The following is a 25,372-nucleotide window of genomic DNA, read 5'->3' on the forward strand; positions in this document are numbered from 1 at the left end:
TAGAAATATGACGTAATTATGTTTTCCTTCCCTCTTTTGTTTTCATTTTCATGCTCATTTGTTTTTAATGCGGAGCGATGTTATTAGCTAAATATTTTGTTTGCTTTTGTTTGACGCTTTATGTTTTTGCCTCGAAGCCTCCTATTTCTTTTGAGGTGTGCCTATATTCTATTGTGTGTCAGTTTCAATATATTTTGAAGAGCATCTGGTTATAATTGATTCATGTCATTTGAGGTCTACCCATCCTATACACCATCCATAGGTCGACCGTCTGTATTGTACCCAGGTCTGTGTGGTGGTCCAGGTTATTTGGCATACAGCTCACTTTGATATGATGACACTTAGATCAACAATGTCCTTTTTTATGCAAATGAAGCAGTGCTGTTTCATCCATTGCCTTGAACACAAGAAAGGGATGTGCAGTTGATACAAGCTAGATAGACATCACTTCTCTCTCAATCGTTTGTGTTGATAAATGCTGTGATGTCGTTACTATTGTCAAGGTGTTTTTACATAATTGTAAGGCAAGAGAAAGAGGTTTTAAGAAATGTGGTGAAATGTTTTATTAACACACATTTTCAATAAGTGCTCGAAATGCTCCATATTTGAAGAAAAGAAAACTAACACACACACACAAACTATTACAAGGAATTCATTCTCCATCTTCCACCATTCCCATGTTCCCCAGCCCTTTTCCTTTCGGCCCGAAGTTCTTGGCGTAGCAAACTGCAAAGACAGAGGGAAGAAACCAACTAAGAATTAATGAAACATCGAAAGATACAGAACTGAGCTCCTGGTGACTGAGAATCACTGAGTTTCTAGCAATGGAGGCTCCTCGGAGTAGGAAGGGGAGGACCATCATCCTCAGTGAATTTCATAAAAATTAAGATAGTGAAACATTTTTAAAAAAGTTATAATTTTTTAGATAAAGCTCTAAATAGAGTGGGGAGAACAAGTATTTGATACACTGCCGATTTTACAGGTTTTCCTACTTACAAAGCATGTAGAGGTCTGTAATTTCTATCATAGGTACACTTAAACTGTGAGAGACAGAATCTAAAACAAAAATCCAGAAAATCACATTGTATGATTTTTAAGTAATTAATTTGCATTTGATTGCATGACATAAGTATTTGATACATCAGAAAAGCAGAACTTAATATTTGGTACAGAAACCTTTGTTTGCAATTACAGAGATCATACGTTTCCTGTAGTTCTTGACCGGGTTTGCACATACTGCAGCAGGGATTTTGGCCCACTCCTCCACACAGACCTTCTCCAGATCCTTCAGGTTCCGGGGCTGTCGCTGGGCAATACGGACTTTCAGTTCCCTCCAAAGATTTTCTATTGGGTTCAGGTCTGGAGACTGGCTAGGCCACTCCAGGATCTTGAGATGCTTCTTACGGAGCCACTCCTTAGTTGCCCTGGCTGTGTGTTTCGGACCCAGCCACGACCCAATGCTCTTACTGAGGGAAGGAGGTTGTTGGCCAAGATCTCGCGATACATGGCCCCATCCATCCTCGCCTCAATACGGTGTAGTCATCCTGTCCCCTTTGCAAAAAAGCATCCCCAAAGAATGATGTTTCCACCTCCATGCTTCACGGTTGGCATGGTTTTCTTGGGGTTGTACTCATCCTTCATCCTTCTTCTTCCTCCAAACACGGCGAGTGGAGTTTAGACCAAAAAGAAGAAGGCCTGCAGTAGCCTCAACAACACTCTGTGGGGTAGCACCATGGTGTAGCCGGAGGACAGCTAGTTTCTGTCCTCCTCTGGGTACATTGACTTTAACACAAAACCTAGGAAGCTCATGGTTCTCATCCCCTTCTATGGACTTACAAAGTAATTATGACAACTTCCGGAGGACGTCCTCCAACCTATCTGGCAGCATAAACTGACTTTTTCTCCACACAGTCAAAGGATTAGAGAATGAATCTAGTACTGAAAGCATAAGCTACAGATAGCTAGCACTGCGGTGCATAAAATGTGAGTAGTTGATTCAAAGAGAGAGAAAGACAATAGTTGAACCGTTTTGAACAAATGTATTTATTTAAAAATGAAGAAGCAAGAGAAAGAGAACTATATTTAGTTGTGTTTTTTTTCACTTAGCTAGCAGATGCAGCTAGCTAGTTTAGCCTACTCAAAGAGAGGGATGCTATGTTAACTAGCTGGCTATGGCTAACCAACACTGGAACTCTTTCAAATCAAGGTAAGCTTTTGGTTTTAATAATTTACTGCTGCCGGTGTAACTGCTATACTGCTTGCTGCTGACTACACTGTAGTGCATGATTGTAGCGGGTTTATTAACGTATTCATTCTAGTAGATATGTTGACTATGACATTAATATGGTGACAACGATGTCGGCTGTGTGTAGTGGTTAGCGGTTATCATATGAAGAAAGTTTTTTCTTTGCCTGTTCACTGATGTGTTGTGCACTAAAGTCCACAAGCGAAGGGAAAAAGTGAGAGGAGGAGAGCTCGTAGATATGAGAAGGAATTACAACGAGCAAAGTGATCATGCTGTTTGTATGTGTCTGCTATGAAAGTGAACTGTGTTTGTGTTAGATCAGGGGTGTATTCATTCAACCGATTCTGTAAGCATATCTGAATTTGTCCAAAAGAAACTTGTTTGCAACTGTTGGTCTAATGATTACACCCTCGATCAGCTAGATGCAGGCAAGAGTGTGCAAGGCGGTATTGAATGTGTCAATGTCTGCCACCTTGATTACTCAAATTTCTCTTGACCTGTGCACCTACGTTGTAAACTTTTTCATTCATAGGCTAGGTTGTAGCAACCGTATGATGGGTATAAGGAAAATTTGAGCATCATGTAGTAGCCTAAACATATCGATGTTACATTGAGCGGGATGAATGGAATATGAAGGACAGTCATCCAATATGCATTACTATAAGTAAGGCCACACTCATTAAAATAAATAAGGCCATGCTCTCGCTCCCTCATCTTAGCCACTAGATTCTACTGAAGCCTGACTGTATCATTGATCAAAGGGAGCTCTCTATGGCAGGCTAGCTATGTGGTCTTTACAGCGCTTAAATGGTGGGAGCTTGTTTGGTCCTGTGTGTATGTACCTTTACAGTAGAGTTCCCCATCCTTGTCTGTCACTGTGGTAGACTCCAGGCTCTTCCCACACAGCAAACAGCGGAAGCAGGTTTTATGCCAAGGCTGCAACAAGAAACACATACACCCCATCTATCAGAGTTAGGTGATCGTTGTATTGTTGTGGACTAAAGAGTGCAAGCAAGGCTTATATAGAGGACTTTTACCTTTCCTGCCCCCATGATCTTCTCTGCTGCGTAGACAGCCTTCGAACATCTTTGGCAGCGATCTGAACTTCCAAACCTATGCGCAAACTTACTGGAGTTGGAGTCTGTGGATGTGGGGCGAGGCTTTGAGCTTCATAATAAAGAGGAAAGAATAAATGACAATAAATATCTGAAGAGACACAGACGAACATCCATATTTACAATTAAAATGTTTCCTTGGTAACATTGACAAGTCTGGGAAGCTTTTTATGAAAGCTGTATTCGTTTCCTTGGTAACATTTAAAGTCTGGGAAGCTTTTTATGAAAGCTGTATTCGTTTCCTTGGTAACATTTAAGGGGGGGGGGGGGTCAGAGAGAATAACGAGAGGGACCTACTCTTGAGATTGCATGCCCAGGTTCTGTCCAGGGGGGTCTGAGCTTAGGGCTCCAGCTCCCTGGCCGTACCCGTAGCCTTTTGGCCCATACTTCTTGCCGTAGCAGGACTTGCAGTAGATCTCTGACTCATGCGCTGCGACTGTTGTACTGTCCAGTCCTTTCCTGCAGGCCACTGGGGTGAAGGGCAAACCAAACCAACACATTGACTCACTGTCCATACTTAACCACAGTTAACAGGAGAAAGAATGTTGTGGCCGTGACAACTATGGACAAACCCGTTTTGTCAGGTTGGACAGCAAAAACACTTAAGTATTCTGTTCCTTTATTTTAATACCAAAATATATTTTTTTCATGCCCGGATACCTATTAAGCAACTATATCAGGCTGTGGATAATGGCATTATTCATATTACTAGGCCGCAGAAGCATGTGCCTGGGGTCTAGCAATGGTCCCACCCAAGTCAATCAACACACCCCTTTCAGCTGTCCCTGGTCAGGGTCTATTTCCGAAGACTACAGTCTGGAGGGGATGTGTAGGACCAGTGGTGCAAAGTACTTAAGTAAAAATACTTTCAAGTACTACTTGAGTAGTTTTTAGGGGGATCTTTACTATTTATCATGTTGACAACTTTCACTTTTAGTGTACTACATTCCTAAATGTAGTTTTTACTTCATACATTTTCCTTGACACCCACAAGTACTCGTTCCATTTGAATGCTTAGTAGGACAGGAAAATGGTCCAATTCACACACATCAACGGAACATCCCTGGTCTTCCCTACTGCCTCTGATCTGGCGTACTCACTAAACGCACATGATTCATTTATAAATTATGTTGCAATGTTGGAGTGTGCCTCTGGCTATTATTTTATTTTTTATTAAATAAAAAAATGTTGCTGTCTGGTTTGCTTAATACAAGGAATTTGAAAGGATTTATACTTTTAGTAATGACATTTACTTTTGATACTTAAGTATATTTTAAACCAAATACTTTTAGACTTTTACTCAAGTAGAAACTTACTGGGTGACTTTTACTTGAGTTTACGTGAGTCTATTAAGGTATCTTTACTTTTACTCAAGTATGACAATTGGGTTCTTTTTCCACCACTGTGTAGGGCAGAGGTTTGTAGTGGACAAACAGACTCTCCCATTTGCCAGCCCCAGCAGATGGAGAAGCAGATCCCTCCTCAATTGCAGATAATTACAAAGGCCTTTTTGTGCTCTCAGTGGTGCTATCTACCTGTTGGCAGCCCCCAGTTCAAAGCCCAGCACCAGCCATTCATGGGTAATTAGGTGAGATTGAAACGCGTTACTTGAGATGGGCATTTTAGGTGGTCCATTTTGTGTTCCCCGATAGGGTCTCCACCTCTCCCCTCTCTTTGCTGCTACCGTTATCGCTAAGATACAACCTGCATAAGCTAAGAGGCTCTCTGTGTAAGAGGCGTCCGGATTCAGGGCTCAAATCGTAGGGTAAAAAGTCATCTTAAAAACACCACAACACTGATAGACTTGGCTGGCTCTAATTACGGTTGCCTACGGAGTGAAGGGTTTGCTTGTTGTTTGGTTGACCAGGGAGAATTAAACAGACAACCTCAAAGCCAAACAAAAGAAGAGGATTATTGTTTGTGCTAATGAAGGATGGGACAGGGCTAGTCTTCTGAACTGCAATAAGATGCTTATCTTCAATGGCCACTGTAGAACTGTAAACAGAAGCCAGAAGCCAGCTTGTCCAAATCTTCTCAACTTTGTATTCCTGTGTTTGCTATCATTTAAAATTGCCAATTTGGGTGCAATCAATTACCTTACTTTCTCTGAGATAAAATACAATTTCAACATAATGTTTCAGGGATGCCAATATTTCCAGTTTTTAACTACAACAGAAGCAATTTTAGAACAATATGAGATGGTAGGTGTCATGGGTTGCTGAAATGACATGGAACGACTCTTTAAGCAGATCCTGGTTTTATGAATAAGTAAGGAGAGTTTATTACTGGTCTTGATGTCATCAGTTTGTCTTCTCTGTCAGTGTAGGCCTACATGGTATGTGACTGAAGATAACTCACTGCAGATGAAGCAGGTCTTGTGGAAGCTCCTCCCGTTGCATTGGATCTCCTCAGCGTGGTACACAGTCTTTTCACAGGCTGCACACTTGGCCCCGCCGCCCCAGTTTGGCATCCTTGTCTCGGGGTGAGAGTCTGCATCGAGAGGGGTGTTTAGATGGAGGAATAGATGGCTGCAGATTGAATCTACTCTGGGGTCGCGTCAAGACCATCAGTGTATTTCTGACTTATCATAACATAGTGGTCAAAAAATAAACATGTGGGAAGATGTTTAGGGGTGTAGGTGCTGTCATCGGGGTGGGGGGGGGGTCTTCCTGCTCTGCTGATGAGAATTGTTATCCACTCAGGAGTAGTAAAGCCCTAAAGCACTAATTTGGTGGAAAATAATTTTTTCCCAAAATATTCTTTTAAAATAATGTTATTTTAATACTGATTTATCAGGGGGTGCTGCAGCACCCCTAATTCCTGCGGTTATGCATGCGTTGCAATAGGTTCAGACTACATTATATATAGATTTTTTTTAACGTAAATGTCTACATTTGGATTCTCTTTGATGATACCCATCGTAGTATAGTGACAGTGATGTTGTCGAGCCTGTTCTTCTAGCAGAGATAAGGTATCTCAGCCAGTCCTGACTCTCCTCTATTGTCACCCATTCATTTCAGAGGTAGTCCGTCACATCATAGGGCTGGAATGTGGTGATAAGACTCCAGGAATAGAGCCCATTTGGACCATGGAAGAACACGTGCCAGTATCCCCCCTGGACCGCTTGAAGCAGCCTGGTCACTAACACTTACCTCACATGGAAATTTCCAACATCCAGTGAGTCGTGATGGATGAATTCAAATCATGTTTATGCAATTCAACTTAGAGATAGCTTGATCAAGTTCAACATCAGTCTCATCCATGGACCCTTGGACCAAATATTCTAAAAGTATGGCACTGATTAGACACTGGCCAGTATAAGATATCGGTTTTGCTGTAAATACAGCCGGTCACAGTCAATTACATTTCTATTCCACGTTGGATCAAAGTAATTTCACTGAAATGACGTGGAAACGTTGATTCAACCAGTGTGCGGTTACATTTATCAATATCAAACATGTCACTCACAAATCATAAACATTTGACTACTATACCTGCACAAGTCTGGATGTATCAGCATCAATCTCTTCCCCCTCAGTTCAGTCTCAAATCTTGAGTGCGACCGCCCCAACACCACCGAGGGGAGTCCTTAAATACAGCCCATCTCTCGCTCATCACCCAGAGTTTAATGGTGACGCTCAAATTAAAACATCCTCCTAAAATAACTTTGGACAAACACTCGAGACCTACAGTAGTCCCCCCGCCCCACCTTAAACACAGACCACAGAGACCCCTGGCCCTGAGCTGAGGCCCCGGAGATTTCACCATTTGTCCTGGTCTTACACAAGCATGATTGATAAGAGATTTCCCGAAACTTCTGTGTGACAGTAGCCAAGCGGAATTGTCTGGCTGATGGTAACTCGAATGGCACATGATCTTAAGAGGGGTGTCTACACAGAACTAAATAGATCTAGACGGGTTTGTTTTTAATTGAAGGCATGTACTGTATTTACTATTGGATATGAAACCACCTTGATCATATTCATACTCTAGACTAATGCTATAGGACACCAACATATCGTTGACCATGTATTCATCAACCGAGGGAGACAGTAACGAATACATGAACAGAGACCGGTTTAAAAATATGTTTATTTACCATTTTATATACAAGGACATCTGAGCTGAATTTAATGCTTAAAGTCCATTCCTTATACATTAAGATTCAATTACGTGATTTGCCTAAGGTAGGAAGCCATCGCATACATTCAACCCTTACAGTTGAATCACATACAATCCAGCTTTTTAAGGGTAACAGTTAATTAACATGTACAGGGTGCAAAATTGTAATCTTGCCAATTTTACACATACAAAAACAGTTCATCGACAATACTTTTCAAAAAGAAAATTCTCTTTCAGTCATTAAAGTCCCGCTGTCACATATTAATGTCATCCCGGTGAACGGAGGTTAAGTTGTTGTTCTTCTCTATGGCACATTGATGATGTAAATGGGACTTCAATACAACTTCTCTTTGAGAAATGTTGAAATACTCAGCCAGCATATTAGATTTTGGCAAACAACCCTTCAAAACCAAAATAAGACAGACCGTTTCACTATTTAGACACAGAAAACACCCCTCACCAGTTTAATACCTACTGGTAATCCCTAATCTTAAATCCATACATAAACCAGTATCAAAAGTATGCTGTAGTATTACACAGTAATATCCGGCATATTGTGTCTCAAAGCCCCAGGGTTAAGAGTATTTACCATGGCTGGTCTCTCCATCAGAGTTATTTTTGGAGCTGACGGTGAGACGCAGCTGTTTCTGCATGGAGTTCACATACTTTGTCTTTCCCCCTGTAGGAATGGAATAAACCAGGGCTTCCGAAACTCGGTCCCCCGGCACCCTAAAGGGAGCACGTTTTGGTTTTTGTCCTAGCACTACACAGCTGATTCAAATAATCATCAAGCTTTGATAATTGGAATCAGCTGTGTAGTGCAAAACCCAAAACGTGCTCCCCTTGGGGTCCTGAGGCAAGGTTTGGGAAACGCTGGAATAACCCATGGACTAGTATTGGATTAAATCATTTGGAGACATCACATACCCTAAAACATAAAAATCACTCAACCTACAGTACGCCTTAACAATATGACAGTCAGACCATAGAAAACGATGCACAGACACACACATTGAAGGGCTGGCACACACACGTTGTGTAGCAGCATAGTCTTTAGGTGTCCTCAGTGGTGACTTCCAGCTTCCTCTGAGGGATGTAAACGGTTTTAGCGCCCGCCGGCGCCGTGTGTCCCTGGCTGGTGGTTACCACGGTAGCCAGCGGGGAGAGGGAGACAGGGGTATGGAAAAAACTGTGCTGGGCGAGGACCGTCCCTTTGGGCGTGGTCAACTGAAGAGGAGGAGCGATAGACTACGACAGAGAAGTTAGCAGAGAAGTCAGTTAGCAGATGTTTGCAATCAACATCACACCTCGTTTATGTAATCAGTGAGGCTATTTACACAAGCACTGAACCAGCAGCACACCATTATCAATTAGGGAGGGGTTTGACTGACTGTATGCGTGTTAAGCTTGGGGTTTGAGGCTGTGTATGTGTGACCCAGTGTTTTTGTAACAGTGTTTGTGTGGATGTATGTATGAAAGTATGCCGCTCACCTGCTGTAGGCTGATTAGCCTGAGTGGTTGCCCGTCTGGGCCGGTCATCTGGTGTTGGACTGGAACGGGGGACATGGGCTTAACGAAGACCATGCCGCCCTTCTGATGCAGGCCCAGGTGGGGAGGCAGGGGCACGGAGCTGGGGTGCTCCGGGGTTTGGGCAGTGCCAGGGCTGCAAGCGGGTACAGAGCCAGGCCCAGGGATGAGGCCCAGGTTCTGCAGGGTAAAGTTGAGAATGGCAGGGCTGGGGCTGTGGAAGCGGTGCCCCTGGGCAGAGAAGGGCGAGGCAGGGGGAGGCCTGTGGAGGGAGAGGCTGGTGGGGGTCAACTCCTGGATCGGGGGAGGTCTAGAGCCTGGGAAGGAGAAAGGGGAAGACATGTTAATTAGTCATAAGATACAGATTTAAGTAATCTGATACAGTATGCTTTACTCAAAGACGTAGTTCAAATTTGCGTTAGCGTGTGTACGGACTGCAAATAAATGTTAAAGGTGTGTATACCTGCAGTGGGTGTGTGGTAGATGTAGGTGGGTGTGGAGGCTTTGCTGCTCTCTGGGTTGTGGATGTCTTTGTAGCTGAAGGGGGACTGCTGGGAGATGGGGATCAGGTAGCCAGTGGGAATCAGAGTCTGGAACACACACAGAGAAAGTCATTAACACAGCATTATGGATGTAACGATTCACCGATAAGCATTTGAATCTGGGACCGATGTATAAGAATAAATGTGCGTCGGTACGCAGACCAATCCAAATGTAGCATGCATTGGTCAGAAAAATCGATTCAAACGTTACAAATCGTTGGTTCCTAATTGTTGGGGGCTCTTTCTACCTCCCGAAAAACTCTTTTCTATTTTGTGTTGAACTGCATGTAACTGACAGTCATTGATCGACAAGTCATTTTGCATGCCGAACAACTCCAGGCAATATCAGTAGCCTAGTCAAACGTGCTTCACGTGCTGGGTCACTTGCAAATCTGTGTGGCACCTTCAGCATTGAAATACTAAAATGGCTTGTGTGACATTAAGATTGTGATAACCTATGTGATTTGCTAGGTTATTGTTACCGGTGCACTGTTGAAAATAGTGTTTTACTAGAATTAAAGTAAACTACCAGAGACAACTCTCACCTGGCTTTTCCTGCTGAAAGGAGAGTACAATAGATGTCATTTGGATTATTCAGGTTCACCATCAGCAATAGTTTTGGTAGATTTGCTTTTAACAATCAGTATGCCAAACATTAGGAAAACCTTCCAAATAGAGAGTTGCGTGGCGGTGAAATACATTCCAAAGTTGTGAAATGTATTCATTGGCTATGTCATAGCTAATTTGTAAACAATATATATATTGATACATTCCCTGACTTAGGTCAGTTAGGATCACCACTTTATTTTAAGAGAAATGTCAGAATAGTAAAGAGAATTATTAATTTCAGCTTTTATTTCTTTCATCACATTCCCAGTGGGTCAAAAGTTTACATACACTCAATTAGTATTTGGTAGCATTGCCTTTACATTGTTTAACTTTTTTAGGTTTTAGGTAGCCTTCCACAAGCTTAGCACAATAGGTTGGGTGAATTTTGGCCCATTCTGCCTGACAGAGCTGGTGTAACTGAGTCAGATTTGTAGGCATCCTTGCTCACACACACACACACACACACACACACACACACACACACACACACACACACACACACACACACACACAGTTCTGCCCACAAATGTTCTATAGGATTGAGGTCAAGGCTTTGTGACGGCCACTCCAATACCTTGACTTTGTTGTCCTTAAGCAAATTTTTTTCACAACTTTGGAAGTATGCTTGGGGTAATTGTCCATTTGGAAGACACATTTGCGACCAAGCTTTAACTTCCTGACTGATGTCTTGAAAGGTTGCTTCAAAATATCCACATAAATTTCCCTCCCTCATGATGCCATCTATTTTGTGAAGTGCACCAGTCCCTCCTGCAGCAAAGCATCCCCACAACATGATGCTGCCACCCCACAACATGATGCTGCCACCCCAGTGCTTCACGGTTGGGATTGGTGTTTTTCAGCTTGCAAGCCTCCCCCTTTCACCTCCAAACATAACGATGGTCATTATGTCCAAACAGTTCTATATTTGTTTCATCAGACCAGAAGACATTTCTCCAAAAAGTACAATCTTTGTCCCCATGTGCAGTTGCAAACCATAGTCTGGTTTTTTATTGGTGGTTTTGGAGCAGTGGCTTCTTCCTTACTGAGCGGCCTTTCAGCTTATGTCGATATAGGACTCGTTTTATTATGGATATAGATACTTTTGTACCCGTTTCCTCCAGCATTTTCACAAGGCCCTTTGCTGTTGTTCTGGGATTGATTTGCACTTTTCGCTCCAATGTTCATTAATCTCTAAGAGACAGAACGCATCTCTTTCCTGAGCAGTATGACAGCTGCGTGGTCCCATGGTGTTTATACTTTAATACTATTGTTTGTAGAGATGAACGTGGTGCCTTCAGGCATTTGGCAATTTCTTCCAAGGATGAACCAGACTTGTGGAGGTTTACATTTTTTTTTCCTGAGGTCTTGGCTGATTTCTTTTGATTTTCACATGATGTCAAGCAGAGGCACTGAGTTTGAAGGTAGGCCTTGAAATAAATCCACAGGTACACCTCCAATTGACTCAAATTATGTCATTTAGCCTATCAGAAGGTTCTAAAGCCATGACATCATTTTCTGGAATTTTCCAAGCTGTTTAAAAAGGCACAGTCAACTTAGTGTATGTAAACTTCTGACCCACTGGAATTGTGATACAGTGAATCATAAGTGAAATAATCTGTCTGTAAACAATTGTTGGAAAAGTGACTTGTGTCATGCACAAAGTAGATGTCCTAACCGACTTGCCAAAACGATAGTTTGTTAACAAGAAATTTGTGGAGCGGTTGAAAAACAAGTTAATGACTCCAACCTAAGTGTATGTTAAATTCCGACTTCAACTGTACACACTAGCCTATATACACACACACTCACACTGCACTGAAACACAAAACCGACACAAACACTCATTATATTCTGCTGCTACTCTGTTCTTCAATTTACTCTTATTATTATCTATCCTGATGCCTAGTCACTTTACCCTGCCTTCATGTACATATTTCTCAATTACCTCGTACCCTGCACATTGATCTGGTACCCTCTGTATATAGCTCCATTCTTGTGCATTTTATTTCTCGTGTTACTAGTTTTAAAACTTTGCAGCGTTGGGAAGGGCTCGTAAGCAAGCATTTCACGATAAAGACTACACCCGGTGTATTCGGCGCAGGTGACAAATATATACACTGCTCAAAAAAATAAAGGGAACACTAAAATAACACATCCTAGATCTGAATGAATGAACTATTCTTATTGAATACTTTTTTCATTACATAGTTGAATGCGCTGACAAAAAATCACGCAAAAATTATCAATGGAAATCAAATTTATCAACCCATGCAGGTCTGGATTTGGAGTCGCACTCAAAATTAAAGTGGAAAACCACACTACAGGCTGATTCAACTTTGATGCAATGTCCTTAAAACAAGTAAAAATGAGGCTCAGTAGTGTATGTGGTCTCCACGTGCCTGTATGACCTCCCGACAACGCCTGGGCATGCTCCTGATGAGGTGGCGGATGGTCTCCTGAGGGATCTCCTCCCAGACCTGGACTAAAGCATCCGCCAACTCCTGGACAGTCTGTGGTGCAACGTGGCGTTGGTGGATGGAGCGAGACATGATGTCCCAGATGTGCTCAATTGGATTCAGGTCTGGGGAACGGGCGGGCCAGTCCATAGCATCAATGCCTTCCTCTTGCAGGAACTGCTGACACACTCCAGCCACATGAGGTCTAGCATTGTCTTGCATTAGGAGGAACCCAGGGCCAACCGCACCAGCATATGGTCTCACAAGGGGTCTGAGGATCTCATCTCGGTACCTAATGGCAGTCAGGCTACCTCTGGCGAGCACATGGAGGGCTGTGCGGCCCCCCAAAGAAATGCCACCCCACACCATGACTGACCCACCGCCAAACCGGTCATGCTGGAGGATGTTGCAGGCAGCAGAACGTTCTCCACAGCGTCTCCAGAATCTGTCACGACTGTCATATGTGCTCAGTGTGAACCTGCTTTCATCTGTGAAGAGCACAGGGGCGCCAGTGGCGAATTTGCCAATCTTGGTGCCCTCTGGCAAATGCCAAACAGTGTTGGGCTGTAAGCACAACCCCCACCTGTGGACGTCGGGCCCTCATACCACCCTCATGGAGTCTGTTTCTGACCGTTTGAGCAGACACATGCACATTTGTGGCCTGCTGGAGGTCATTTTGCAGGGCTCTGGCAGTGCTCCTCCTTGCACAAAGGCGGAGGTAGCGGTCCTGCTGCTGGGTTGTTGCCCTCCTACGGCCTCCTCCACGTCTCCTGATGTACTGGCCTGTCTCCTGGTAGCGCCTCCATGCTCTGGACACTATGCTGACAGACACAGCAAACCTTCTTGCCACAGCTCGCATTGATGTGCCATCCTGGATGCACTACCTGAGCCACTTGTGTGGGTTGTAGACTCCGTCTCATGCTACCACTAGAGTGAAAGCACCGGCAGCATTCAAAAGTGACCAAAACATCAACCAGGAAGCATAGGAACTGAGAAGTGGTCTGTGGTCACCACCTGCAGAACCACTCCTTTATTGGGGGTGTCTTGCTAATTGCCTATAAATTCCACCTGTTGTCTATTCCATTTGCACAACAGCGTGTGAAATTTATTGTCAATCAGTGTTTTTTTTTACCTTTATTTTACTAGGCAAGTCAGTTAAGAACAAATTCTTATTTTCAATGACGGCCTAGGAACAGTGGGTTAACTGCCTGTTCAGGGGCAGAACGACAGATTTTGTATCTTGTCAGCTTGGGGATTTGAACTTGCAACCTTTCGGTTACTAGTCCAACGCTCTAACCACTAGGCTACCCGGTTAACACCAGTATCAGTCTTTTAGCTATGTGTGTGTGTGTCGTTTTACTTTGTGTATATGTCTTGTGTGTTTACCTCTGTGTGTAGGTGTTGGGGGGTCAGTGGAACAGCTCTGACCGGCGTGAGCCCTGCCTCGCTGTCTGAGCTCACGACCTTCTCATCCAGGAAGGTCTCCATGTTCTGCTCCAGTGTCTGATTGGCTGCGGCGGCCACGGAGCTCCCAGGTGTGTTGACAAACTCAGGGTCCAGGTGGAGGGCTCGGGGCGAGGGACGGTTGGAGAGGAGTCCCCCGCGACGCGCCTTCAGACGCGCCTGGAGGATCTCACACAGCTTAGGAGACGTGTCCTGGAGGAGAGAAGAGAAAGAGGTGGGTGAGCTTCGTATGACCGTTGCTATTACTATTTAACATGCTTCTTTATTTGTATGACATTGCCAAAGTTCTCTGCTAGTGACATGTCACCTCACATTCTGGTCAAAGTCGGTACAACTGAGCTGCGCAGAGGTATCGGGTAAAGAACAAGTCTTACCCTGGTGCTGGGGTCAATCCTCTTGGCCTTGGAGGGGCTTTCCTCGGAGGGTCTCTTTGAACACACACGTTTTAGTGACGAGGGGCTGATGGTTGGCAGGTTGTTCGTAGCAGGCGAGTGGCCGTGCACTGTGGCATCACTCGGGCTCCGCCCCGTCTTATCCTCGAAGGTCATGGAGCGCACAGCGAGGCTGGTTGGCTGAGGCCGGGTTAGGGGGTGTGGCCTGAAGGAGTGGTGCATATAGATGGCGTAGGGTCCACCTCCCTGGAGTTGGGGCAGCAGCACAGGGATGAGGGGTGAACACTGGGCAGGGTGGAAGGACATTGCCCCAGTAGGTTGGGGGGTGAACTGTTCCTGTGGGGTGAGGTGGACAGTGCTGGCATGGGGTTCTGTGGGTGTTAATACTGGTGGCTGGGGAGCTCCTGGCTTTTTAGCAGCTTTCTGTTCATGATCTGGCACTGCCTCAGTCACAGTAACTGCAGGCTTAGGTGTCCTGTCAACAACCCTGGAACAAGACAAGACTCATTGTAACATCTGACGGTCTGAGTTGATGTTAACAAGAAAATGTAGAATACTTCTGGTTTATTTAGAAGACTAAAGGATACGATACTGCAATGAGAATCAGGCAGCACTTACTTGTTTGATTGCCGGTCAAGCTGCATCTTACAGATTGCCGCTAGTTGGGCCATTTTGGTGGGAAAGAACTCGCTGCTCGAGGAATCATCTGAAAAAAAAAAAAAAAAACAGAAGCTAATCTAGACACCCAACTCTCTCTTAAAAACATCTGAACACTACATCTCCCAGACTCTAATGTCTCTATCTCCCAGGACTTACTCTTGACAGGGCTGGTGGGGGCCGAGTTGATCTTGCGCCGGTCTTCCTGGATGCTCTTGGCCAGTTTGATGAGGGAGGGGTGGCGGGTGAAGCTGTGTTTGCTCCCCGGAGAGGAAAAGAGATTTTTGGCACAGTTGTCTATGGAGGTACGAGACTCAAGTGTCCTCTTGGCAGTGGCTGTAGTGGCAGCGGTCTCTATGTTTGAAATGAAACACAAGACAAGATTTAGTCTGGTGAACTGGGAGAGGCAGGTTGGACACCATTACAGATTAAATGGTTCTGACTTAAAGCTCATATAAAACACTAGGTTGTATAGCAAAGGTTCAGCATAGCTTCAATGGCACAGGGTACTTCTATATAATGTAGAAATCGAGGACATGTGATGCCTATAAAAAGCCTTGTGATAGTGTTATTATGTATGGTAACCCCTTCAAGTGAAGTATTATTGGGAAGACTGTGTGTTCTGATAAGTACTTACCCTTCACACTGGGGAAGTCTTCAGGGCCGGTCCATTCAAAGGCTGGCTTCCTTCCCCTTTCCTCTGTCACGTGGACCTTCTCTATCAGCTTCAGGCTCCGCAGCACATTGGCTATATCATACAGCCTGCGGACCTTAGCTGCAAACACGCAGACACACGCACAGTCAAACATTAGACTCGTCACCAGATAAAGACCGTACGGTCTTAACACACTTGGTTGGAGCATCTCGATGTGCAGAATCGTACTTATTGCGCCAACTACACACTCAACTTTTAACCATAAAGCTTGTGTGTCCAAGCTAGAAACGTGCTGATAGAACACAGGATGTGCCAGAGGCGTGAAGGACTGCTTTGCCCACATGGACTCAACACTCACTCTTGAACTTGCTCTTGTCCTGATCAGCCACCCGGTCCTCTCCAATGAGGATCCTGGCAGCCACCTCCAAACTGACCACCCGAGGCGTGGACACCAGGAACAACATGACAAACTTCTGGCTCATCACCCTCAGAGACTTGTCCTTCCTGCTGTTCACCGAGGCTGGAGAGAACACAGGTGAATAATAGCAAGGTTATTATATAGCCAAGACCATGGTCACTCCGTTCAGCCCACTAAAACAAGAAATATCTACAGGGAAAACCTTTTCTTCTACAAAAGCCTTGCAGTACAGGACCAATCAATTGCATGCTACATATTACGAACCATTGTAGTAATAGCTCACCTGCTTTAAACTCCACCCCAGGAAGCTCCACAAAGAACATCTCTTTCTGGCCCCCTCCTCCTCCTCCCTCCACTTCCCCCACCTCCTCATTCTCCTTCTCGTCGCCGTCCGAGTCAAACTCCCTTTCCAGGCTGCGCTGGCGGATCTGCTGCATCTGTTGCCCGTAGCGGTGCTCCTCGCCCACCTGCCGCAACTTGGCCAGGGTCTGTGGCAGGTTAGCGCGTCCGTGCCATGTGTAGCGATTCTTTGCTAGCCGGCTGACAATATGCAGGCTCTCCAGCACATTCATGATGTCATAGATGCGCCTGCGCTCCACATCTGTTCGGACAGAGAAGAGTGAATGCGAGTTGAATAAACAGGAGTAAAGTGGTCTTGTTTGTATACGGCCTGTCTATAGTTTGTAACTGCTTATTTACAGCATCAGCATATAGGCCTAAGCTTAGGGAATACATGCTGTAGTTATTGCATTCTTCAAAAAACTACATTTGAAAATTTAAGGGTAATATAGCTCGACTATTCTGAGAAAAAAATGAAATGGGAATTAAAGACAGTGGAGAGAGAGAAGTAAAACAGGACGTACTAAGCTCTGCGGCAACATCATCCAGACTGATGTCGTTGTTGAGTGCAGGGTTGGGGTAATCAGGGTAGCGGGCAAGGAACTTGTGACAGAGCAAACCCAGACTCTTCTCTTTTCTGCTGATCTGTTTCTCCCCTTCCTCTCCAAGCTCAGGGTCCTATGGGTGAAAAGGAAATAGATCAAACAGGCAATCAATACATTTCTAAGGTCTTAGCTGCAGACTCATTCATGTGTGTGTGTCTGAGTGTGTATTATTTTACCATGGCATCCCCTCCCTCAGGGTCCATACACAGCTCTTTCTCCCTGTTCCTGATCTCAGGGCTGGCAGCGCTGATCAGCATTTTCAAATTGGAAGTTGGAGTCCAAGGCTCACTAGGTCCAGTTTCCTTTCCTTTAGTTGGGGTCGTAAGGGGTCCCATGTTGGATTGAATCTCTGTTAGCACAGTGCCTTGGGTAGATACTTTCCTTGGTGTTGTTGTTAGTGCTTGTGGCTCTGCAAAGACATTACCCTGTTGGACAAAGTAATTAAATAGCAGAGTATTTAAGGATGTCATGGTTAGTTAGTTTATGTAACAGTCAGTCAAATGCCCTTGAACATACCTTAAACAGAATCTGCTATACAGCACATGAACTACTATAAACACACTAAGATAGTAACCTGGATTTTTTTTTAAACAACAGAAACATGTAAGTTAGCTAGCAATTACTAACCTTGTGATTAGAGGTGGTGGTTTGTGTTTTATGGCTCAGATTCTGTGATTTGGGTAAAGTGCTCGACATTTTCCACCTAAATTTCAATCAAACACAGGATGTAAGACTGATATTGGCTAACAACAACAAAAAAGCAGTGTCTAGCTAGTTAGACTAATAACAGTTAACATTAGCAAGTTGATCAATGTATTTGATTCACTTAAATCTAAGATTCGCAAAATGTTCTAGGTTTTAGTTCCCGTTTTACATGTATTCGGCGTTAACATACACTAATGATATAGCTAGCAGCTACGCCTCTAATTCAAAATCACATTCACCAAATAATACCGTTTGTCTACCTCCACGAATCTTAAAAATCGAATCGAACCAAAAATATCACAGTTAATGCTTGGCGGTAAATGACATGCACTCTATCGAATGAGCAAGCGAAACGGTTTCAACGAACACGCCTATTTGCGACAAGCAACCAGTAAGAATGAAGCGGGAGATGACCTCAAGGAAATTCGGACCGTCCCGCGCAGGTAAATTTAAAATAAAAAAAAATCTTGGCGCGGAAGGTCCAGACACATTCCAAATGACACAACCCAGAACATTGAAATGTGAAACGCACGGATAACTTGTGATATTTGACATAACTTCTAGTGCACGAAAGTAAGCCCCCATGAATAAACGAGTGTATTTTTTTTCTTTGCGTTGTATCGCTTTCCAACTCGTTTGTTAGCCAGCTAAATGAGCTAATGCGCGGGTTAATGTCACCACCGCGCCGGTTTCTAATCAGCTGGCTCGCTAGCTACGTCTTCAAAAACCACTACATTTTTTTGCTAGCTACAAGTCACACATACGCGCCTTAATACTTCACAAGAGGTGTATTAAATATGATAGAAACTACAAATGCACATCCATTTTACATGAGATCCCATGCAATATGGATAGCAATAGCTAACTGACCAGCAAGCCGCGTACAGTAAGGCGTGGGTTATAACTATGATTCCCAACAAATGGTGTAAAGTGCAGTAGCTATCTAGCTAAAGGTGATGCAGATCTGACTGACGATCAGTCCCATAAAGAGCAATGAAGACCACAAATCTATGTAGTTACTTACCCTATAGTACTGGTTACATTTGTACACCTCTCATTCTTGTTCGCATCCCCTTGAAAAGTCAAGCAGCTAAAGGCATCGGTGATAAAAGTGTGCTTGACTCCTAATCCTAATTATCTGGAAATTTGGAAATGTTGTACATGTCCCCATGCAAATTCGCAACCAGGCGGTCAGCTAATTCACAGTAAATGTATAAAACGAGAGACAAAATGACTTTTGTCCTGTAGTTATACCCAAGTGAGTAAAATACGTTTATTTCAGGACCATTTCATTTGTCCCGCCTAGTTTCACGCATTCAGCACTTTCGCCACCGGATAGAGCCAACCTCCTTGTGCAACTACTCACAGGCGGGGGTGTCTGATATCTTGCCAGAAAAAACTCAATTACATTTTGTGCAATATTTTGCTAACGTTAAATGTGGCTACATCTATTTCAACAGCTTCCCATAGTTGATTTTTCTCTAATTTTGGCGAAGAAGAAAAAACGACTGTACAGCAGAGGTGGCTGTTGGGAGGAGCTATTTTGCAGGACAGGCTCATTATAATAGCTGGAAAGTTTTCCTGGAACTTTGTCCAACACTTCAGACATATGGAAACCACGTTTGACTCCGTTCTAAAGTCCATTCCAGCCATTATGATGAGTCATTCCTTCTATAGCTGCTGCCACCAACCTCCTCTGATATAAAGTACCCCCATAAACGTATATAATAGTACCACAGTTTCTATTAACCATATCGGTGTAGCCATTCTGTAAAATCTTACCGTATCATGCAAACTACATGCATACTAGCACAGACGGTAACATGCTGTTTCAATTTGTTGGAGATAAAAAATGAATGAAATACAAGTAAAAGTATACCATACATATATCTCCACAAAATACTCAAAACTTATTCCAACAATGTCATTTTGAACGATTCATTGGGATTGGTGTTTTATTTTGTGCATCGACTTTGCACAGATTTGCTTTAGGCATGAGACATTCGATACAATGTCGCTAGATGGCACCAAAATCATTCTTTCTGTGAGTATCCATGGAAACGGATGGCGCAGGGGAGCTGGTGGAGAAAACGCTGGGCGCTTTGGGCGCACTCGTCAGTGACGTGATGTTATCGATCGAGGAGAGAGTGGGACCTTGCTGAGGAAAGCGAAGCATGTACTGACTGTTCAAGAAGGAAAAGGGAAAGAAGGGAAAGCGAGCGATGTGCTGAAGGGAGCATTTCGTCCTTGAAGGGAAACGTTACATTCGTTGCTGCTGCTGATGTGTTGGGTGAGTAGCTACTTCCCACCCTTTACTTAAAGTCACTCTATTTATTATGATTTTAAGTTAGGTTACGTCTATTTCAAAAGCTTTCTATAGTTTATTTTCCACCTTTCATTTTGGTGAGCGACCCCATATCAGAGCAAAGGAAATGCAACACCTACCTTATCGGAATGTCTGCAGGGTGATATACCATCATCCATATTGCCTCTTGCATGTTTATTATTTGGAAATGTATGTGCGGAAATTGTTGAGGGCTTGCTTTGCATAACTGATTTAGCTACAATCGTTAGTTTAATACACTATGTAACTATTGCATGCGGCTCACGCTACGCCCAATGCACCTGCCTAATACAACTCTCGCTGTTGGTTTTCATGAAGCTCCAGCCAGAGAACCTGCCATTTCATCCTGAAATTCTGAAAACTCATGCATTATGTTTATTATTCTATAACATTCTCAGGTAGCCAGCCTACACCTCACGTTAGTAGCCTACTAACCCTTATTTGAGTTATTGTCAGCCATTTATGCAGTTGCATTCAATGTCGTATACGTATCCATTCATATCATTGACACTTTATTGTCTTAGATGATTGTCTATTCTTCCAATCCAATTACAACTTCAAGCAGTAATTTATTGCATGTAGCCTATACATTTGCAAGTAACATAACATGGGACATTTTGATGGGGGTGAGGGCCAGAAAAACATATGAACTAATCACAAGTGTCCACAGTGGCTCGCAGGTCTGTGTACCCACACCCACACATGGAGAGAGAGAAAAAAAAAGTTTTTGTGAATTTCCTGCAATTCTACATATTTTGCAATGGGGTGTAGAGAAAATGTTGCCGTTTTAAAGTAAGCTTTCTGCAATTCTACATATTTTGCCGTGGGGCTGAGAGAAGATTTTGCAATTTTACAACTAATTTCATACAATTCTACTCATTTTGCCAATTCAACCGTGATTACTATACATTTACATAGCTGGCTACACTAATTTACCAATCAATTTTTTTTTGCTGACATGCTAATTGAGTGACTGTAAGTGATGGACATAAAAATAACCATATTTCGAAATGGTACATTGTGTATTCTACTATTCTGAGACCCTGACTGAGTTCCTAAATATTGTTGCATGGTGTTGTCTAATTGGTAGCTTGGTTAAACATATTTTTTTTTACCCATCCAGTTGTGCAAATGGAATAGTTTGGTGACTATCACAGGTTAATCCAGCAGACTTTACAGGGCTCTGGATTTTACAATGGAGGAATGTTGGCCCTGTGGGAATAGGGAGCCATGATCATATCCAGATTAGATGTTTTCACTCTGGGTGAAAGCTTGAGGAGAGAGGGCCACCATGGCTGTGGAGCTCCGGATCTCAGGACCCCTGCCTATCCCCTGATGCCCAGTCTGGGTCAGCCTCAGTGGGCTCAAAACTGCAGCTGAGAGCCATGGAGTGACAACATAACTCCCTGAGCTAGCTCCACCCAGGACATACCCCCATGAGATAGCTTGTTGGGTGTTTTTTTTTCTCCCACAAAGATTTTGGACCAATAGTGATTTTGGATGAAAGAGTGGGGGGTTTGAATGACTTTGGAATAAGCAATTCTCTTTGTTTCTGGGAGAGGATATTTGATTGGATATTTTTTAACAAAGAAGGGACTGTTGGATATTGTAGAAGGGAGAGAAAATGGAATCAGGAGCAGAGGCATCCCCGCAGCAGCACCAGAGGAGGAAACCTGTGATGCACGGCCTGGAAGACCAGAAACGGGTGAGTGACCAAACCTCTCTTTCCTCCTAATCTCCCATTCAGATCTCTGCTAATTGTCTATACCTTTGACTTGAGTCGGGGGAAGTCATGAGAAAATCGCTGAGAAGAAATACAAAAAAAATCAGTAGGTGCATTGTTGGGTAGAAACTATGAAGAAATTGTGATTTTGAGTCTGAACATGAACATGTCAATCTTATGAAAGTGTTGATGTTTGTATCCTAGAATGTTGCTTGTATCCTGATCCTGCAAAGGAAAAATGATACAGCATCCAAGGATAGTGATGGGGGGAAAAAATCGCTACAGTTAGATATAGCGATATTGTTTTTGACGATATATACTATCGTATAGTTTTGACAATATCGTATTTTTCCTCCATAACTTGTTCTCCAATTTGTTTTCAGCACTTTTATTTCCATTACTGATCGTTATCTCAAGGCTCTCATTTCTGCAGCAGACATATGGTGAGCAATATGTTTGGACCATGGAATAGCAATAAAATCACAGTATTGAATCGGAATACTACAGTGTCTTCAGAAAGTATTCATACCCCTTGACTTTTTGAATTTAAAATGATTAAATTGAAAAAAATAAATGTGTCAATGGCCTACACACAATATCCCATAATGTCAATGTGGAATTGTGTTTTTAGAATTTTTTTACAAATTCATTAAAAATGAAAAGCTGAAAGTATTCAACCCCTTTATTACAGCCAGCCTAAATAAGTTCAGGAGTAAAAATGTGCTGAACAAGTCACATAATAAATTGCATGGACTCACTCTGTGTGCAATAATAGTGTTTAAATAGACGACAGTACCAGTCCAAAATTTGGACACACCTACTAATTTCAGTTTTTTAAAATATTTTTTCTATTTTCTACATTGTATAATAATAGTGAAGATATCAAAACTATGAAGTGGAGTCATGTAGTAACCAAAAAAGTGTTTAACAAATCCAAATATATTTTATATTTGAGATTCTTCAAAGTAGCCACCCTTTGTCTTGATTACAGCTTTGCACACTTTTGGCATTTTCTCAACCAGCTTCATGAAGTAGTCACCTGGGATGCATTTCAATTAACAGGTGTGCCTTGTTAATAGTTAATTTGTGGAGTTTCTTAATGTGTTTGAGATTTAGTTGAGTTGTGACAAGGTAGGGGTGGTATACAGAAGATTGCCCTATCTGGGCCTTCCTTTCCTGTGGCGGTCCTCAAAAGAGCCAGTTTCATCATTTGCGCTTCATGGTTTTTGTGACTGCACTTGAACAAGCGAGAAAATGCCAAAAGTGTGCAAAGCTGTAATCAAGACAAAGGATGGCTACTTTGAAGAATCTCAAATATAATATATATTTTGATTTGTTTAACACTTTTTTTGGTTACTACATGATTCCATATGTGTTATTTCATAGTGTTGATGTCTTCGTGATTATTCTACAATGTAGAAAATGGTAAAAATAAAGAAAAATGCTTGAATGAGTAGGTGTGTCCAAACTTTTGACTGGCACTGCACGTCATCTCTGTACCCCACACATACACTTATCTGTAAGGTCCCTCAGTCGAGCAGGGAATTTCAAACACAGATTCAACCACAAAGACCAGGGAGGTTTCCCAATAACTCACTAAGGGCACCTATTAGATAGGTAAAAAAAAGAAACAGACATGGAATATCCCTTTGAATATGGTGAAGTTATTAATTACACTTTGGATGGTGTATCAATAAATTAACTCAGTTGCCGGAGAGGAAGGAAACTTCTCTGGGATTTCACCATGAGACCAATGGTGACTTTAAAACAGTTACAGAGTTTAATGGCTGTGATTGAAAACTGGTGATGGATCAGCAACATTGTAGTTACTCCACATTACTAACCTAATTGTACAGGGAAGCCTGTACAGAATAAAAAATATTCCAAAACATGCATCCTGTTTGCAACAAGGCACTAAAGTAATACTGCAAAAACTTTGGAAAAGCAATTAACTTTTTGTCCTGAATACAAAGTTTTATGTTTGGAGCAAATCCAATACAATACCACTGTTGCGTTATTGTATTTAGAGGTAGGTGAAGGAGTCAAGCGCAGGAGAGCAGAGATGTCCAAGTATTGTCTTTTAATAGACAAGTCCACAACAATAGGGTCAGGTACAATACCAAATGAACGCCCACGACAATAGAGAACACAGTTACTCATGGAAGGAGGAAAAACAACGCTCCTTAAACTTATACACAAACGGTATATACGTGAAAATAACTGAGGCACAACCTCAACGACCAACAAAAACTAATAATCCCACACAAACCTAAACAGGCAACAAGGGGTAATTATACACACAGAAATAAAGCAAATGAAACCAGGTGTGAAAGAACCAAAGACAAAACAAACGGAAAAGGAAAAATGGATCGGTGATGGCTAGTTGGCCGGCGACGCCGAGCACCGCCCGAACAGGGAGAGGAACCAACCACCTTTGGTGGAAGTCGTGACAACCACTTTCCATATTTTCAAGCATAGTGGTGGCTGCATCATGTTATGGGTATGCTTGTAATTGTTAAGAACTGGGGAGTTTTTCCCAGCTTTTCCCTAAGCACAGGCAAAATTCTAGAGGAAAACCTGGTTCAGTCTGCTTTCTACCAGACACTGGGAGATGAATTCACCTTTCACCAGGACCATAACCTAAAACACAAGGCTAAATCTACTCTGGAGTTGCTTATCAAGAAGACAGTTAATGTTCCTGACTGGCCGAGTTACAGTTTTGACTTAAATCTCCTTGAAAATATATGGCAAGACCTGAAAATGGTTGTCTAGCAAGATCAACAACCAATTTGACAGTGGTTGAAGAATTTTGAAAATAATAATGGGCAAATGTTGCACAATCCAGGTGTGGAAAGCTCTTAGAGACTTACCCAGAAAGACTGACACCTGTAATCGCTTCCAATTGTGATTCTAACATGTATTGACTCAGGGGGTTGAATACTTTTTTAATTACGTATGTATTAATGTTTTTATTTGATTCATTCTTTACAAATGTTAGAATTTTTCTTCCACTGAGTATTTTTACAAAAACTATTTTAATCCCACTTTGTAACACAACAAAATGTGGAAAAAGTCAAGGGGTGTGAATACTTTCTGAAGGCACTGTAAGTATGCAGATCATATCGTATCGTGAGCTCCCTGGCAATTTCTGGCCCTATCTAATGACATATCAATCTGAGATTTGTCTTACGTGACTATACTTAGACAAGGCTAGAGAGCCTTTCCGGCAGCACCTAAGCACCCCTAAGTGCTGTGATTTATGATTGGCTGTCGCAGCGGATGTCCCATGCCATCTGGGCCAATGGTGGCATCCGCTGTAACTGGGGCTCAATTGACTTGTGTATTGATGCGTGTGTGCCTTTTATGGAAATGCATTGGGCACCACCAACATCAGAAAAAATTACATTTGGTGGCTTTATAACTGCCCCCATGTTTAAAAAGAGGAACTTGTATT

At 42.9% G+C, this 25,372-nt stretch overlaps 2 protein-coding genes across 3 annotated transcripts; both read right to left on the reverse strand.

Annotated features, from left to right (window-relative positions):
- Positions 1–591: 591 nt before the first annotated feature.
- csrp3 (cysteine and glycine-rich protein 3 (cardiac LIM protein)) lies at positions 592–6,933 on the reverse strand. Its single transcript, XM_064986338.1, has 6 exons — positions 6,855–6,933; positions 5,719–5,850; positions 3,658–3,829; positions 3,283–3,412; positions 3,088–3,181; positions 592–726 (listed from the first exon to the last, which is right to left on the reverse strand). Exons 2-6 carry the CDS (start codon positions 5,828–5,830, stop codon positions 653–655), a joined length of 582 nt encoding a protein of 193 aa, XP_064842410.1. The 5' UTR covers positions 5,831–5,850; positions 6,855–6,933; the 3' UTR covers positions 592–652.
- A 507-nt stretch (positions 6,934–7,440) lies between these two features.
- LOC135505904 (transcription factor E2F8-like) lies at positions 7,441–19,180 on the reverse strand. 2 transcript variants are annotated; one of them, XM_064925130.1, is made up of 14 exons: positions 18,876–19,180; positions 17,774–17,849; positions 17,323–17,571; positions 17,066–17,219; positions 16,486–16,803; positions 16,143–16,304; positions 15,767–15,904; positions 15,289–15,483; positions 15,091–15,178; positions 14,455–14,959; positions 14,003–14,272; positions 9,473–9,599; positions 8,974–9,326; positions 7,441–8,730 (listed from the first exon to the last, which is right to left on the reverse strand). In XM_064925130.1, exons 2-14 carry the CDS (start codon positions 17,840–17,842, stop codon positions 8,536–8,538), a joined length of 2,823 nt encoding a protein of 940 aa, XP_064781202.1. In that variant the 5' UTR covers positions 17,843–17,849; positions 18,876–19,180; the 3' UTR covers positions 7,441–8,535. The 2 variants fall into 2 exon arrangements, with proteins under 2 accessions (XP_064781202.1, XP_064781213.1); XM_064925141.1 differs by lacking the exon at positions 17,774–17,849.
- Between the last annotated feature and the right edge of the window lie 6,192 nt (positions 19,181–25,372).

The sequence above is a fragment of the Oncorhynchus masou genome, chromosome 2 (assembly GCF_036934945.1).
Source record: "Oncorhynchus masou masou isolate Uvic2021 chromosome 2, UVic_Omas_1.1, whole genome shotgun sequence".
Taxonomy (NCBI): domain Eukaryota; kingdom Metazoa; phylum Chordata; class Actinopteri; order Salmoniformes; family Salmonidae; genus Oncorhynchus; species Oncorhynchus masou.

What these genes read in the sequence shown, in the direction of transcription:
- csrp3 (XM_064986338.1), bottom strand. Translation starts at nt 5,830, where the DNA reads ATGCCAAACTGGGGCGGCGGGGCCAAGTGTGCAGCCTGTGAAAAGACT. An exon ending in CTGGGCATGCAATCTCAAGA is followed by an intron (nt 3,413 to 3,657) that starts GTAGGTCCCTCT and finishes TTTATTATGAAG; the next exon opens with CTCAAAGCCTCGCCCCACAT. An exon ending in AGATCATGGGGGCAGGAAAG is followed by an intron (nt 3,182 to 3,282) that starts GTAAAAGTCCTC and finishes TTCTTGTTGCAG; the next exon opens with CCTTGGCATAAAACCTGCTT.
- LOC135505904 (XM_064925130.1), bottom strand. Translation starts at nt 17,842, where the DNA reads ATGTCGAGCACTTTACCCAAATCACAGAATCTGAGCCATAAAACACAA. An exon ending in AGACTTCCCCAGTGTGAAGG is followed by an intron (nt 15,484 to 15,766) that starts GTAAGTACTTAT and finishes TTTCAAACATAG; the next exon opens with AGACCGCTGCCACTACAGCC. An exon ending in GGATTGACCCCAGCACCAGG is followed by an intron (nt 14,273 to 14,454) that starts GTAAGACTTGTT and finishes TCTCTCCTCCAG; the next exon opens with GACACGTCTCCTAAGCTGTG.